This window comes from Castor canadensis, chromosome 8 (assembly GCF_047511655.1).
Source record: "Castor canadensis chromosome 8, mCasCan1.hap1v2, whole genome shotgun sequence".
Taxonomy (NCBI): domain Eukaryota; kingdom Metazoa; phylum Chordata; class Mammalia; order Rodentia; family Castoridae; genus Castor; species Castor canadensis.
The window spans coordinates 59,793,747-59,810,457 of record NC_133393.1 but is presented as its reverse complement, the minus strand read 5'-3'; the positions used below and the strand labels follow the sequence as shown (position 1 = coordinate 59,810,457).

The following is a 16,711-nucleotide window of genomic DNA, read 5'->3' as shown; positions in this document are numbered from 1 at the left end:
GGCAGTGGTAGGCACATGTCATGTTCACTTTGAAGACATTCTCCAAAATGTTTCATAGAAACTCCCCCATAAATACTCCTCCCAAACCCTTGGCATAGTGCATAGGTTTTGGAGGTAGGCAGATGTGTGTTTGAGTCCACTCTTATTTGCAGTTATGTTATCAATAACAAATATTTAGTTAGTGTTTACTGTGAGCCACGTGCTGTCGTATATAGCCATCCTTTACTCTCTTAATGCTTGGAATAGCCCCGTGAAGTCTGAGCTGATAGAGATGCAAGCTCAAGGGACTTACTTATCACAGGTAAAGCTAGGATTTGAATTCAGGCCTGAGAAACACGAGCCTGTGTGTGTGTGTGTGTGTGTGTGTGTGTGTGTGTGTGTGTTTTGTTATCCCACCTCCCTCCTCTGTGACATTGAGCAAATTTCTGATATACAGCTCTATATTTGTATTCTGAAATCCAGAATACCTTGGAAATTGATAGTCTTTTCATAACTTACTTGGTAGGGTAGGAAGAATGGGTCCTGAATGGCTGAGGAGCTATTTTATTTATAATTTATTTTGAGATGGGCTCTCACTGTGTCACCCAGACTGGTCTCAGATACCTGGGCTCCTGTAATCTTCCTGCCTCAACCACCCAAGTGGCTGGGACTACAGTGTAGCCACCATCCCTGGATATTTGTGTTTTCTGTTTATCCCGTTTAATGTGAACAGTTGATATCTTGCTGTAAAAATAGTAATGAGTTAGATTAGGAGGTGCTGCTGTAGACCCTTTCTGGAGGAGTTACAAAATATATGGCATATGCACTGCCATGTATTTTAATTTCCTAAAATACAAGAAAAATTTAGGAAATTTAAATTTCCTAAAATACAGGAAATTGTGAAATCTGAAACCCTGTAAGAGATCGTGGCCCTCTATTTAACTGGTATACCGCATTGTTTTCTTATCTTAGTGAGAATTACAGTGTATGCAGTAATTAATGCATGTAGGTATTTGAGGTATTTGACAGGAAGCATTCGGTTAGCTGAGATTGTTGGATCATTCTCTTGCATTTTATATTCAGCTGTACACAGCTTGGACGCTAAAGCTCGTGTATGTAGAAAATGTGAATTGTGTTCAGCTTGCAGCTGTAGTTCAGCGCTGTATTGTGGTGGTAAGAGGATAGTGAGAAGCCATGCCTTTTACAGAATGTTGCTGTTTTGAAGCAGTAGTGATTTCTTCCTGTAAACGTACATTTTCCTGTAGTACAGGGTTTCCTTACCTTTTCATGCCATGTGCACTTGGAAAATCTCTTACTGCAATAAATTAGCAAAGAATGTGATTCTCCCTGCTTCTGGAGAATCCAGAACTGAGGGGATCATTATGGCACACCTGTACCACCTTGGCAGAAATGTATATATGTTAGGTGGAAGGGCAGGATAAATGGAATAGAAATTATTAGTGGGTTTACTTTGGCTACTTACTTCCTGTAAATATCTACTTTAAAGCATTGTAGAAAGTCCAGACGACACTTGGATGAAATGTAAAATTTTTTAAACAACTAGGTCACTTAATTTGTTGTCTTCTAGCAGTCAGGAATGAGATGGAGTGACTTTTTACTTAATGCTTTATGAAATGAATTCATTGGCTTCTTAAATTAAGCATATTTCACTTGTAAGTTGGAATTATGAAGAAATTAATGTACAAAACAAAACAAATTCAGTTTGACTGTTAGAAATTATTTGCGACGGGTGTAGAGAGGAGTACAATAAGAAGCAGTTTCACATGTCTGCATCTCCCCGTGCCAAACTAAAAGCTTCCCTGTCAGGTAAAAGGGGGGCAGAGGGTTGATTGTCATCTGGATAAATTATTTCTAGAACATGTGCTGGGACACTGCCTGCATCTATCAGTTCAGTTTTTAGGACAGTAGGGCAAACGTGCAACAATTGTGAGAGCAGAATACCCCACATTTTGGGGGTCAGAGAAGACACTCTGTATCTTATTGGTTTCCTCTTCCCCTCCTCTCCTCTGCTCTGTCTCTCTCTCTCACTCTCTCTTTTTTTGGTGGTACTGGGATTTGAACTCAGGGTCTCACAGATATTAGACAGACACTCTACCACTTGAGCCACACTCCCAACCGTACTGGTTTCTTTTGAAGGATTCAGGGGAAGATTTCTTCTTACTGGTCTCTGTGTGGTGAGGGAGCCTCTTCCTTGAACCTCAGTGGTTGCATATGTTAGACAAATGCTCTACCATCGGATTACATTCTCCTTTGTTTTCCAGTGGGCTGTTGTGGAGGGGTAGGGGTAAGAGGGTTACATGGGTGGAAACTGTTTACCTGCTTGACACTCACACACTTAGCTCTGAGGAGCCTTGGAGCTTTCTCTGCTCAAGCTGGGGCCTTTTCAGTGGAATTTTTCAGAGGTAGTATATTATTTCTTTCTTTTCTTTTTCTTTTGTATTTTGTTTCCAAGCTAGGGAGTCTCACTAACTTTGCCTAGGCTGGCCTTGAACTCACAACCCTCTTATCTCTATCTCCTTGAGTAGCTAGATGACAGGCAAGTTGTTCTACCATGCCCACCTACAAATATACCTCTTGTAATAGCTTTCCACCTTTGTAGTGGATGATTCTTTAATAGTACACAGCTCAGAATATTATGTTAATTTGGAAAGAATCTGTGAACTAGGACATATTACTTATTAGTTATGTTGTTTGGCTTTTCACAGAATGTTACATCTCCATTAAATCACAGATCTGAATTATATGACTGTTAAACCTGCCAGTGTGCCTGAAATAGCATGGTAGTAATTTTTGTAATAAAAAAAGTTCTAGAAGAACAAAAGAAACAAACAAAAAGAAAGAAAGAAAAAAGATGTACTGATGAAAATTTTTTGCATTATGTAAACAAAGATAAAATTCTAGAAGATATGGAGTCATGACAAAAACCATGCACTGCATACAAATGTGCACATATATTGATATTTTAAATTTTATTATAAATATTCTCTCCTGTCATTCCTACAAGCATGTTGCAAAGATAAGTAAGTCTCAACTCATTTTTAACCTCAGTAATGTAAGGTGTTGATGGGTTTAAGGTTTAGGGAATAGAATGCTACAAATTCTCTATTTGTTGGAAAACAGGATAGTTATATTATAAGTGAAATTTGCAAAGTAGACAAATTGTAAATTATATAGCTAGAAGTAGTGAGAAGTAGCACAGCTTGAACAATTGGTGTTCACAGAATAGAGTGTGAGCCATTACGGCTGGCCCAGATTGTCAGCCAGGCCAGATAAGGCAGATAAGGGGATCAGAGTATGCATACAAAGTGTTAATCAGAGACTCCACATTTTGAAGATTCTCTTCCCTTGAAACAAATAAAAATACTTTGTCTTTTGGTAACATTTCCCAGAATTGAGATCTCTCTCTTTTTCTTTTCTTTTTTTTTTTTCTTTTAGAAAACTGAAGAATGAGGAAAAAGAAAGACTGAAACAGACATGGAAGAGTATGTGTGGAAAAACAGCTCCTTAGCAAAAAGTATCTTGGAAATACTTTTTCAAATTAAAGCTTGCTGAGAAAAATTTGGAAGTAAATAAAGAAGAGCTCCTTGGTACTAAAGAAGTTGAAGATTACCAAAAGTGTGTTGTTAGTCTCAAAAATGAAGGGGAAAACAAAATTAACCTTTCTCATATAAAGAATCAGTGAAGAGACTATTGAATTTGACATGAATTATGAAGTAGAAAAGTCTGCTCTGACTTAATAATTTTATGATGCATGTAAGCCATATCTCATTTCACATAGAAGTGAAAATGTTTTAAAGCCATCATTTCATGTCATTAAAATAATCTTTCTTACTAATGCACAGTGACAGTGATTATTTTAGAGTTTTTCATTTATACACCAGAACAGTTAATTAGAAGATTACTGATTGCTTAGACTCTAAGGTGTTTTTTTTTTCTACATAACTTTAAAATTCATATTTTATATATATTTGATTGCTTGTCACTGCCATATTTCTTTCCTCCCAGATTGGCATTTAGTGCTTGTTCTTGAACACTTCAATTATTTGGAAAGCCAGGCCCAGAACCCAGCTCCCTGACTTGCATTTCAGCGCTTTGTTGACTTGTTTCCAGTTCTGGGCTGAATCAGGTCCTCAGGGATATTTTCTAATCTAAAAACTTGTTCCTTCCCTTCCTCCCTTATAGGGGCACTTTATGTTGATTTAGCTCTGCTTAGCATCCTGCTTTCTATGTTTTAGAGCTCATTTTGCAAACCCAGGCTGGAGGAAAAGTACAAGTAGATACTACCTGGTGTTCACCCCTCTCGATGCCCCAGGTAGAGCTCAGGAAAGAGTGCAGTGTGAAGACCTTCAGTTTAATTGGAGTAAATGACAAAGTGAAAACTGTCCTAAGAAGCATGCCATTGAGTTTGAGTTTAGCTGTTAAAACATTTTCTTTTTCCAGTGCTAGGGATTGAACGCATGGCCTCATACTTACTCAGTGCAAACTCTGCTCTTGAGGCTAGATTCCTAGCCCAAGTCAGTCATTTTAAGTATATTTGCAAGTCATTTCTTAACACTTCCCAAGTTATTGACAGGTGGTTCATTTACAATCACAACAAAGGAATTCTTGAGAGGTCACTTGCCTAATTAGACATATTTTGCGTAACAGAATTAGAGAATGAAAGTAAAAAGCTATCTCAAATCAGTTGTCTAAAACATTTCTATAAAATGAAGTTTAATTTGGTATTAGCAAGGCCAAAGTCTACAGTTTATAAAAGACAAAAATGTGACCTTGAGTATAAAAGAGAAAAGGGAGTATGTTGTGTTCCATTGGATACAGATAGTAAATAAAAAGCAAACAGATAAACTTTTGGTCATGTTTAGAGCATTTAGGAAGTATGGCAGTACAGGTGCAGTGCACGTGAATAATCCCAGCACTCAGGAGGATTCTGAGTTTGTGGCCAGACTGGGCTAATTAGGAAGAACCTGTTTTTAAAAAAAAAGTGTATTTATACTCCACTATTGTGGAGTGAAGGAAAATAGATACAAAATGGGGTTGAAGAAGGGAACATTTTGAAAACACTGGAAGCTGAGGGGAGACCATTTGGGTTAAGGGCGGTCTGTTGTGTACTAACAGTGCAGGTGAAAGCAGAGGGTGTAGTGTGTAAAAAAATCCATCCTTGCCCAGAGACTGGTCTGGGCTTTATGCTCAGCCTCTGAGAGGCAATCTATATAATGCCTGATAGGAGGGTCTTTGTGTAGGGTGGGAGCTAGTGCAAAAAGATTTGAGGGTGGACCCAGCCATGCCAGAAAAACCAACTATATGATTCAGAGTGGGGGCTTTGGGTCACATGGTATCAGTCCACCTGGCAGTTGGGATCAAGTACCCAGGCAGTCAGTGAGTCATTCATTCCTGTGTGATGGAGCCCCAGTAAAAACTTTGGACTTTCAGACTCAGACAAGCTTCTCTGGTTAGTAAGACTGTGCAGTTATCACATAATGATACCAGACAGTAGTGTCCTGACTTCGTAGCAGGGAGGAGGACCACAAAAGAAACAGGCCGGTGTTCTGGTAAAGTAGCAGGGAGAAGGAATGGCATAGCAGAGAGATAAAACCTAAAGAATCCAAATGTGAAGAAAGTCACGTAGGACTAGTGGTAGAGGGGCACTTAGCACTAGGGTGAAGCAGCCTATAGAACTGCATATAACCATATATGTGCTAAACCTTGTTTGTTTCTTTTTTATTTTATTGCCTCTGTAACCTGCTTGCAAGGGTACATAAGGTGAGACCCCTTTGTTCTTGGGGCTCAGCCTTTGGACACAAGTTGCTGACTCTGTGCCAGCATAATAAAGCGTTGCTTACTTGCCTCAGAGTCCCATGTCTCTGTTTGAGTTTCCTATAACAACTCCAGAGAGCACCCCAGAGGCTAAGCATTTGAAACCTTCCTGGACTTCAATTTATTTGTGTTTTCCCTTGGATGTACCTTTTCTTTGTAATAAACTGTAACTGTGCAAATAGTAGCTGTCATTGAGTTCTGTGAGTTCGTCTAGTGAATTACCTAACCTAGAGATGGTATGCAAACACTCCCAATTTACATGCGGTGTCAGAAATAAGGATAGTTACAGATGTATTAGAAAGGACTGGTAAGTTACAATGTTGGGGAGATTTCGTGGTTATTTCCTAAGCAGGTGTAACAACATTAGCCTTAGTTATTGATTGGGCCTTGAAGTCTTTGGTTGTTTCTTAATAAAATTGTAAATTTTATTTGGTTATGTTTGGATTCCAGTTATTATGGGGTCTTGTAGCCCCAGTTATTTGTGCTTTTTGCCTGACTAGTGAAGGTTGCCTCTTCAAGCCAAGTTTACTGAGTTTATCTGAAGGACAAAAGTAGGGGCTGAGGAAGAAATGTTTGTTTCCTTGCTAGGGTAGTTATATTTTTCTCAAGTGAATTTGAAGGAATGAGTAAAATTCTAAAAAACCTCAAGAAGGAAAATTTTTTTTCCTTTAGTTTTTTGGAAAATTTCTAAGCAATTTGTACATAAGTATGTATGTATTTTAAAAGGATGAATGTACAAATAACCTGTAAAGACAGCTTCTGAATTCTTTGTTTAAATATAATTTTAAGGGGCTGGGAGTACAGCTCAGTGGTAGGGTACTTTCTTAGCATGTACAAGGGTCTGGGTTCAATCTCCAGCATTGCCAGGAAAACCAAACAAATAGAATTTTGTAATTTAAATCTTGATATTTCCCCCACCAGTGAAATAGTTTTGCTTCTCTAATGTTTTAGGAAATAAATCAGTAAGATTTATGAGCCAGGCACTGGTGGCTCACACCTGTAATCCTAGCTACTCAGGAGGATCAGGGTTCAAAGGCCAGCCCCAGGCAAATAGTTCATGAGATCCCGTCTTGAAAAACCCATCACAAAGAAAGACTGGTGGAGTGGCTCAAGTAGTAAGGACACCTGCCTAGCAAGTATGAAGTCCTGAGTTCAAACCTTAGTGCTAAAAAGATTTATGATATTTAATACTATGAATCACTAGCAAGTTAAGGTTCACTGATTAATTTTTTTGGCGGGGGGTAGAACTGAAGTTTTGAACTCAGGGTTTCATGTTTGCAAAGCAGGCACTCTACCACACCTCCAGTCCATTTCGCTCTGGTATTTTGAAGATGAGGATCTCATGAACTATTTGTCCTCAAACTGGAATCCTATCTCAGCCTCTCAATCATTAAGTTTTTAATCATATTGTTATTTGTGGCTGATAGCCATTGCTGGAGAATTTGTATACTTCTATACTAAAAGAAATAGCCAGTTCCTTTTCCATCCAATTTCAATACATTTAAAGACTGAATATATTTAAAGAAAAATATCTTTTAAGACACTGGACAGTTTAACATTTGATGAATTCATGCTATCCAGTATTTATCCATACTAAACAGTATTTGTCCATCTTGTAATAGGATTTCCCCTTACCCTTTGTGCTTAATGGCTTTCTTTCAGAATGAGATGAAGGGCTAGAAGATGTGGACAGAGCAGGGCTGGAGATGGAGTTTGGTTGGTGTGGCATGCACCTAGTATGCAGGAGATCCTGGGCGTTATCTCCAGCACTACCACAACAACAAAAGATTTGGATGGATGCAAAATGCCTAGAGATAATATTTATACCGGGGTAAACTATGCAAGAGAAGAATGCAGACTAAAATTCTCAAGCTTTATTCAACAGAATCAACAGAAAACTCAAGGAGCTCAGTACCACAGTTACTGAAAGGCATCTCAGCTTTAGAAAATAAGGACGGTGGATTGGGATTGAGAAGGATTAATCAATCGAACTTAAAAATCAGGAAGCATTTGCTTATGGATTAGTAGGTAGCTAATAATGCTCTTTGGCTCAAATCAGTAAAGTGATACGTGACAATAATTTGACCTTGTCGATGGCATCTTTTATATCATGTTTATTGGAATAACAGTGGTTTTTTAAGTCTTTTGAACTAGATTTCCTGTAGTTAAATCCTGGCCTCACTGTAGCTGTGTGACTTCAGCCAAGATGCCTACCCACTCTTCACCTCAGTTTCCTCATCTGTCAAATGCAATAGTAATTGTGTGATAACAGTATTATGCAATGGTAATGGTTAATAACAGTCCACCTATCTTGCAGAGTTGTAAGTGTGCAGGTAGTTAACGCACTTAGAACTATCTCTGACACGGAGCTAAATGACAACTGCTGGAGTGAGACTTACGTTTACTAAGCATTGGCCTTTTTAGAGGTTGGTAGGAGTGGACATCCTAGATAATTAATTATGTTTTTAATCAAATTCCCCATGGCTTACAGAAAACTGAAAATGAAACCCTTGAAATGTTATAACGTCACTCCAACTTTTAAAGAGTTCTGCCTCAATGTATTGCAGTTTTTACTTTGTCTCGATCCTGACTTTCTCTGTCCTAGTGTATACTGTCCCTGTTGCTTCTGACAGCATCCAAATGCCAGGATGACTACACAACAGCAAAGGAAGATGACAGCGGTACACAAGGCCAGAGAAGCCAGCCAGGTCTTTGAGGTCACAGATGCCCCACCAGGTGTCTCATCTTCATTCTCAGACGTGTGATTTCTGCTGTTGGACCCCTTGGTTTTGTTCAGTAATTGTTTGCTACTGTTGAGTCCGGATGGGATAGGCACATGAGAACGTTTTGTGTCTGTGGGCACAAAGAAAGTAGAAATAGTTTCATTGTTTGGATTGTTGATGAAGTCAGTACTTCGTGATTCCTTATTTACTTTGGTGGTAATGGGGTCATTTAGGGAAATGAATTTTGCCCCCAAATCTGTGGTTAATTCCTTGGAATAACCAGTATTGTTTGTGTTTGCAACCAAATCTTGATGTGTAGTTGATGATGGAGGCTCTATTGATGGCAGCATGTGGTTGAGCATGGTGGTTTGTTGTTTGTCTAAATTCATAGCTTTTAGGATCCTTAGTCTGTCCCACCTACCAGATGAAGAGTGGGTCTTTAGATCAGAGGGAGATGATTGCTCAAAAACCAGCAAATCTGGATCTTTACCTGAAAGATAAATAAGATATTATTTATTTTATTTTCAATTTCAAAGAGAAAGCCTTAATACATGGTTTGGAGAGTCAGATTTTCCCACTCTGAATTATTGAACTAAGCTAAATACAGACTCTACCACTGGAAACTTCTGAAAAGCTTAGACACATACCAGCTACATTTCAGCTTATTTTCTCTTCCTAGGACACTTTCTGCTTTGAACAAATTGGGCTTGTGTGTGCCAGGGCTTTGGCACAGCAATAGTGAGTGTTATGTGTACTGGGAAAACAGTAATCATGTGAGGTACTAGATAACATTTTTAAATGCAGTAGGATAAAATAGAGCCAGAGAAAGGTAACTATTCAAAGTCATGAAATCCCCAAGGGTCTTGCTTTATTTTACTATTTTCTCAGTTTTTGTATCTAACTCCTTTTCCTCTGACTTTACACATGCCCAAACTGCTTTGTCTTTAGAGGAGAAGAAAAAAGCTTCCCCTTCTCTCTCTCTCTCTCTCTCTCTCTCTCTCTCTCTCTCTCTCTCTCTCACACACACACACACACTTTCTCTTCTCTCCTCTCTCTCTCTCTCTAAAAGCATGCCAATTTACATTTCCTTTCTGACTTTGTTTTACCTTAGTTTCTTGTTTCATTCCTCACCCTTCTGTCAAAATTATGCTTCTGAGGCCCTTTCTGTTTCCTAATCAGTTGTACCTCATTGCTTTGGCTTTTCTGTTGTTCTTCGATACTGCTGACCATCCTTTTCTTGAAATTCTTCTCCCATGACTCCCTGGACCCCAGGCCCCCTGGCATTTTACCCCCCACTCCCTGCTTCCCATTTTTACTTCTTTTGCTGGTTCTCTTCTTGCTGTTAACTGGTGGCGTTTCCACATTCTTTAGTCCTTGGGCTTCTGTTGTGCTTCTGTTGTGTTTTCTTTTCACTGCTTCCCAGCCTTCCACACACACAAGGAGATTGTCCTCAGTCTTCACACTACAGTGATGGCCCTCAGTGTTTCACTGGAGGCTTCTGCCTGGACAGCTCACGTCATCTCTACTGAATATGTCTGAGCCAAAATCATTCTGCCTCCTTGTCTCAGCCAGTGGCATTATCACCCCGTCACCCATCCTGGAATCTATGGCAAGAATGATTTTTGCCTTCTCTTGTAGTGGGTAGGAGGGGAAGACATGGCAGAAAACTGAAACTTAAAGAAACTAAACCTGAGAAGGTCATGTAGCACTGAGGATAAAGTAGTCAATGAAGCTGTAAGTAACCGTATATGGGTTAAACTTTGCTTCTCGCTTCTGTAACCTGCTTGCAAGGGTATACAAGCAAGGGCCCTTGTTCTCGGGGCTCAGCCTTTGGATGGGAATCCACTGAGCCACTGCCAGCATGCTAATAAACACTGCTTCCCTAAAAGCCTTGGTGCCCTGTTTTCCTGCTTGGCTATCCCACATTCTCTCTTCATTTCCTTCATTTCAAAGGTAACTAAGGGCTGGGGATGCAGCTCAGTGGTAGAGTACTTGCCTAGTATGCTCAAAGCCCTGGGTTCAGTTCCCAGAATCTCACACACAAAGTAATTAATCCTTCTTTCCAGTGTTCGCGTAATTACCCTTTTCATGACAACTACCATCACCTTGTGTAGATCAAATGCTTTCTTGACTAGATTTTCTACTCTGTGTCCCACATACAATGTTCCTAGACCAAGGTCATCAGAATTCTCACTTCAATTGCGGTGTCTTGTTAAATGCCTCACTAATTCCACATTCCTTTGTTGCTATTGTTGTGAGGCAGGCCAGCCTTAAACTCAAAATCCTCCTGCCTCAGCTTTATGGGGTTGGGATTAAAGGTCTAAGACACTGCACCTGGCTTGATTCTCTCCTTCTGGCAAAGTCATTCCAAAACTCTACCCATAGACTTCTGGAAGGCCAGCCCCACTCTCTCTCTGCCATATTTCCATTGTGACTTCAAACGTGTCCTTATTGTAGCCAGACCAGCTTTTCACTTTCCTGTGGTGTGATACACAACTCCTTACCTTGTTGCCTCTTCCAAGAAGCCTCCCCTGAATAAGCTGGCTTCCTTCAGTCTCCCTTTCTTACAGCCTTTGGACTGAGGCTGCATCACACATTTTTGTGTTTAGTTATATATTCTATATGGATTGTCTTAACTCATTACATCAACTAGATTATAGGAAACATGAGGGCAGAGGTGTAGCTATTGAGCCCAGCCTGGAATATTAGTCAAAGAATACAAATCAATAAAGAAATTTATCTCCTTTGTATTTTGATGGCAAACACTATTCTTTTGTACATTGGCAAAGGACTCTTAAAGATGCATTTTTCTAGAATAAAATACACTAGTTATCTTGAGACCAGTGAGAGGCTGATGTATGTCCATGGTCTGTTTCTTGGTCCTTGACTTCCGTCTTTGTAGAGTCCTTGTATACATTGTCCATAGACCATTAGCCAGCCTGCCTGCCTGCCTTCCTTCCTTCCTTCCTTCCTTCCTTCCTTCCTTCCTTCCTTCCTTCCTTCCTTTCCTTTCCTTTTTTCCTTCCTCCCTCCCTCTCTCCCTCCCTCCCTACCTCCTTCCCTTCCTTCTTTACCTTTGGGTCTTGCTCTATATCCTAGGCCGGCCTCAAACTCAAGATCCTCCAACCTCTGCTTCCCTAGTACTGGGATTACAGATGGCGCCCTCAGCCAACACAGTAGAAATGTCTACTTAGCTTTTGTTGTGGGTTCCTGAAATATGGTACTTTAAGTTCTTGTTCATTTGCCCATAATTTATCATCTGGAATGAACTTGTCATTGCTGAATGTGCCAAACTAAGGGGAATTTCCTTTCAGTTTTCTTTCCTGGATGTACAAACCATCTCTAGACAGAGGTCACTGGAAAAGAGTGATGTAGAGCCTATCCATGGCCATTACCAGCCAGTTTCTAGACTATATGTCTCTTCTAGAGTATTTCCAGCATCCTTCAAAAGTCTCAAAATGCAGAATCATTACCATCTGTTATGTTGTACAGAATGGCACCGGTTCCAGGCTCTAATATGCAGCTCTCCAACGTGGGGCAGTGGATGTGGAGGCAGTTGACATTGTCATGAATCGGATCATGGAAGAAAACAGCCAGGTTACAGGAAACTGAAAAGGAAACAGACAAAGCACACCTTCAGAAGATTTGATTTCCACCAGTTTTTGCTTATTTGTTGGCTTTAGCAGAAGTGGGTGGTGTGATGGGGAAAATGAATCCAGCCTCCCCAGAACAGCCCTGAACTCTATCTATCCTGAGCATACAAGGGCTTCTTCCACACGGGCTCCTTGGAACCATGTGCCTGTGGATACCAACCATCTACTGTGCATCAGATTTCTAGGTGCAATAGCTTCTCAGAATGCTAAGGTGTTAGCACCAGAGAAAGGAAAAAAAAGGGACGAATGTTACCAAAGGGAAGAGAATGATGGGAAGGGCAGAATGACAGCCTAACTGGGAGGAGAAGCCCAGATGTTGGAAGGCAGCGCCAAGCAGCAGGCCAACTGTGTCTGCCTGCATGTGTGCGCGAGTGCCATGTGCAAACCACATCCCCCTAAAACATGATCAATGCTATATAAGGAGGCAGAGGGTGCTGGCGTGTGCCATTCTAGTGGGTGGTGGCATATTGCTTGCTCATGCTGTCTTCCCTTTCTAAGCAAATTTGCTGTTTAAAACAGTCTGGAAAACCTGAAGTCAGATTTGTTGTATGCAAACCTTCAATCTATCTTCCCTAAAATGCAACACAGATTTTAGTCCTGCTGCAGAGTGGTCAGAACCATGTGATGCATCCCTTGGGAATACCTTCTTTAATAAAGTAAGGTTAGAGAGGCGAGCATGTGGCTCCCAGGCCTCAGCGTGCCTGAGTCTGCTGTGGAATTATGCTGGCAGAACCTGTCTGGCTTCTCTGGAATGTTCATTGTGAGAGCTACATCTCTACCACTACTTCTGGGACACCCTCAGATTTCTGCATTCCTTATTTTTCCAGAAGGAGAAAACAGACAAAAGTTAGCTTAACAATGCATTGCTAATATGTTAAAGATTGCATATTACAGTCCCGAGGACTGAGCTGTAAAGTTTTAAGGGAAAGGAACTTTAAAAAGTTCAAATTTAATACATTTAAATTTATGATAAAGTAGCTAATGCTTAAAGACATTTCATGTTAGCCAGACAGGTGGTACATGCCTGTTATCCCAGCACTTGAGAGCTGAGGCAGGAGGATTGTGATTAGAGACCAGCCTGTGTTACATACTGAGACCTTGTCTCAAACAAAACAAAACACAAACAAAAAAAAGTTTTATATTCCTTACATACATTTCAAGAGCCTCTGCTCAGAGCAGGGGTATGGCATTTTAAAGTTCTTATCTCCAGCTAAAAACTGCAATGTGCCTTCCTGCCTTTCCAGATCTGAAGAGAGAAAGCCACAACTTGGAAGCTACAGAAACGGTCAGATCCTGCAGTTGTCCTAGGTGATTACAGTAGCCCTGAAAACCCAGAGGCCACAGCCACTCAGGTGTGGAGAGTGAGGTAAATTCTAATCCTGGGAAAACTGGGGAAAAGCTCCCCTCATTGAAGGTTTTTGGGAGTTAGAAGCATCCAGGAAGTGGAAATCTGGATTGATTATCTTTTCAGAAAGAGTCCCCTTTATTAAATTAGTTGCTTTCTTTGTGCCTGACTAACTATTGAGGAACTGGGCTGTGGCAGCTTCTCACATTGTGATCCTGGTTAAACTGTCCAAGTAGCTCCAAGTTCATCTCACATTCAGGAATTGTACATGCATAGTTGGACTAGAGACACTCTACCACTTGATTCACTCCACCTGCCCAGGAATTACTTTAAAGCACTTATTGCTTTTGCTGTTTCTTTCCAAAAACCTTTAAAATCACGAGGAAAGTGAAAAGAAAATGGAAGAAATCTTTAGGCAATTGTGACCTGAAATTCCACAAGAATGAACTGTTTTCCTAATTGAAGGCCTTATCATATTATATAGATAATGTTTGCACCCAGATTCCATACTAAAGAGAAATAGTCTTTTATGGAAATGTGAGAATATAATTTAATTTTTTTGCTATTTGATATACATATCCCTATGTTTCAAACATGATTCACAGTCTTCCTGGCCAACGCATCCTGTGTTTTGTCAACCCAAGCAAACACAGTTCAAATAATTAGTATGATACAATAATAATATCACCAAGAAGTACTTTAAAAAAACAAAATACTGCAAACATTTTTGAAATCATATCTGTCATACCTGGGGTTATAAAAATGTTGTTAGTTAACCCTGGAGGAAATATTTTCGCTTCACACTTCTTTGAAGAAAATAAGATTCTGGTTTCTGGAGGTCATGTGGCATTCTAAGACATTATTACATTTGTAAATACAGCATGCTAAAGTCAGTCTCAATCTCTCTCCCTCTCCCTCTCCCCCTCTCTCTTCCTCCTTCATCCCAGTGCATCTTTTCTGGTCCTTTTCACCTCTCCCCTTTCCTCCTTACCTAGGCCTTCGGTCTTGGCCGTCCCCCTTACTTTTGCTAAGGTATGTCATTAATACTTGCCGTCCTTCCTAAGACAGCAGCTCCTGCTGCACTTCTGGCCAGTGCTCTCAGAGTAATACTTCAAGAACTGGGCTCCCAGCTTCTGAGATTCCTGCAGCTCAATGAGCAGACCTGGGAATCGACGGATCCAGCAGTCTCTGTAGAAAATGGTGGGTGAGCAGAGAGAGTCTGACAGCCACACCATGCTCAGGAACAACAGCAGGTCTGCTGCCACCACAGCCACCTGCATTGCTCTGGTATGAAGGCAGACTCAGAGACAGTGTGACTTCCAGACTGATGCTGAAGCTCACCATTAGGGTTTTGGGTTTAGGACAGTCTCAAGATCTTTGGGCTAAGAGTGAGCTTCCTTGGAAGGCTTCTGGAGAGTCAGCCTGAGGAAAAAGGAGACCATTCTTTGCATACTGATTTTTCTTTTGTTTCTTCCTAGAAGAGTCCCAGGTAAACACTGGCATTGCTCTGTGAACCCTGGCCAGGTGCTTCCAATATCCTGTCCCTTAGACTCTTAAGGATGTAGACTCTCTCCTCTACTTTTCTTCTTCCTCTGAAAGTGAAGAGTCACAGACACCTTTTACTAAGTAAATATACAGACAAATGGAAATCCTAGTCAGGAGTCTTTCTGAGGAAAACAATAATTTAGTCACTTGACATCAGATAAAGGAAGGATCTATTTCACCAGAAACCAAACATTGTTTTGTAAGGTACTCTGTATAGCTTTAAAGGAACTGACTGAAGATTAAAAAAGAAATCAGTTCTTTATTTGAATTTAAGTTCCACTGTTCATGTTCACTAGAAAACTAGTCTGAAACTAGTTAAATTTTTGTTTTTATTTGAAAAAAATCTTGACGGTAAATTAAAAATTAATATAAAATAAAATTTAAAATTTTAATTTTGCAGGGACTATAAAAGTTCTTGGGGTCAGTCTCAAGCTTTTTTTTTAAAAGAGAATTAAAAATTCAGCCATAAAAATATGCTCATAATGTAAATGGAGTATAATAACCATTAAAATGTATACTGCTGGACCAAGAGTAAGTGTAATTTATAGTGAAAATTGTGAAGAGGTTCAAGAAAGGAATGCCCAGGCCGGAGGTGTGATTCAAGTTGCCTAGCAAGTACATAAACCCCAGTACCACCACGAAAGAAAGAAAAGAGAAAGAGAGAGTAGAAAGAAAGAGAGAAAAAAAAAGAAAGAAGAAAGAGAAAGAAAAGAAAGGGATGCTTGTCTTCTGCAGTTTATGTTTGCAAGTGATAAAAATGACTTCTTTATGAAGGACCTACAGAAAGCCATTGTATCTCTGAAACAGAAATAGTTGCTCTGAAATGTGATCATGGAGAAATCATTTTAAATTTCCAAATATTAATAGAATCACTACAATTACAAAGCCAAAACAATTGAAAAGGCAGTAAAAATGGCCTCTTGATCTTGTGATGGCTATGTGTTCCTCATCTCACAATGTCCAAGATGACAAATTAGATCCAGCCATAAAACTGCTGCTTTTTTATCCATTTTTATAGATGCATTAGCGATCATGGACTTTCACCATGAAGTACTGAACTGTACCTTTAAAACCATGAAATATCTCCACATCTTGAAGCTGTTTCTTCCATACCTTTTTACACAATGTCTCATTTATGTACTTGATCCCAAAATGTAAACATTCTCTGAATTTCCTAATAGTCATCATCCTACTGGTGACATCTTTTAATTTTTAGAAACATACATAATTGATAATGAGGAGGAAAATACTTAAGACTGAATAACTTTAAAAACAATTTCACTTTCTCCTAAGCAAATATTATATCAAGCACTAACTCCTATCCTTGCATAAGCAACATGAAATATACTAAAAATGCTAATTACTTCATTCTAATGCATTTTATAAATTGTTTTTATATTTATTCATATATGAATACATTGTTTGGGCCACCTCTCACCACTACCCCCTGCCCACCCCTCTCCCCCCTACCCTAATGCATTTCTGGAGAGCTTGTTTGGAGGTTCTAGCAGGGGAGCACCACTACTCCTATATCCTTGACCAAAGAATGGTCCTCCTCTATCAGAATGGTCGTCCTCTTCCACTCAGCACGCAGCTTCAGGACGGGCGCACATGGAGCGGTGAGGGAGGAA

The 16,711-nt window shown here is 39.9% G+C and overlaps 2 protein-coding genes across 2 annotated transcripts in view; one reads left to right on the top strand and one right to left on the bottom strand.

Annotated features, from left to right (window-relative positions):
• The window catches only part of LOC109679861 (small ribosomal subunit protein mS35), a 49,908-nt gene extending 43,913 nt beyond the window's left edge, over positions 1 to 5,995 (top strand). The window contains 3 exon segments of the mRNA XM_074083039.1: positions 3,436 to 3,546; positions 3,548 to 3,662; positions 3,665 to 5,995. Coding sequence (XP_073939140.1) covers positions 3,436 to 3,546; positions 3,548 to 3,662; positions 3,665 to 3,705 — 267 coding nt within the window. The 3' untranslated portion in view covers positions 3,706 to 5,995.
• A 1,696-nt stretch (positions 5,996 to 7,691) lies between these two features.
• On the bottom strand, positions 7,692 to 15,387 carry Mansc4 (MANSC domain containing 4). The gene is made up of 3 exons (XM_020151666.2): positions 14,587 to 15,387; positions 12,011 to 12,145; positions 7,692 to 9,027 (listed from the first exon to the last, which is right to left on the bottom strand). Exons 1-3 carry the CDS (start codon positions 14,813 to 14,815, stop codon positions 8,333 to 8,335), a joined length of 1,059 nt encoding a protein of 352 aa, XP_020007255.2. The 5' UTR covers positions 14,816 to 15,387; the 3' UTR covers positions 7,692 to 8,332.
• Positions 15,388 to 16,711: the final 1,324 nt, after the last annotated feature.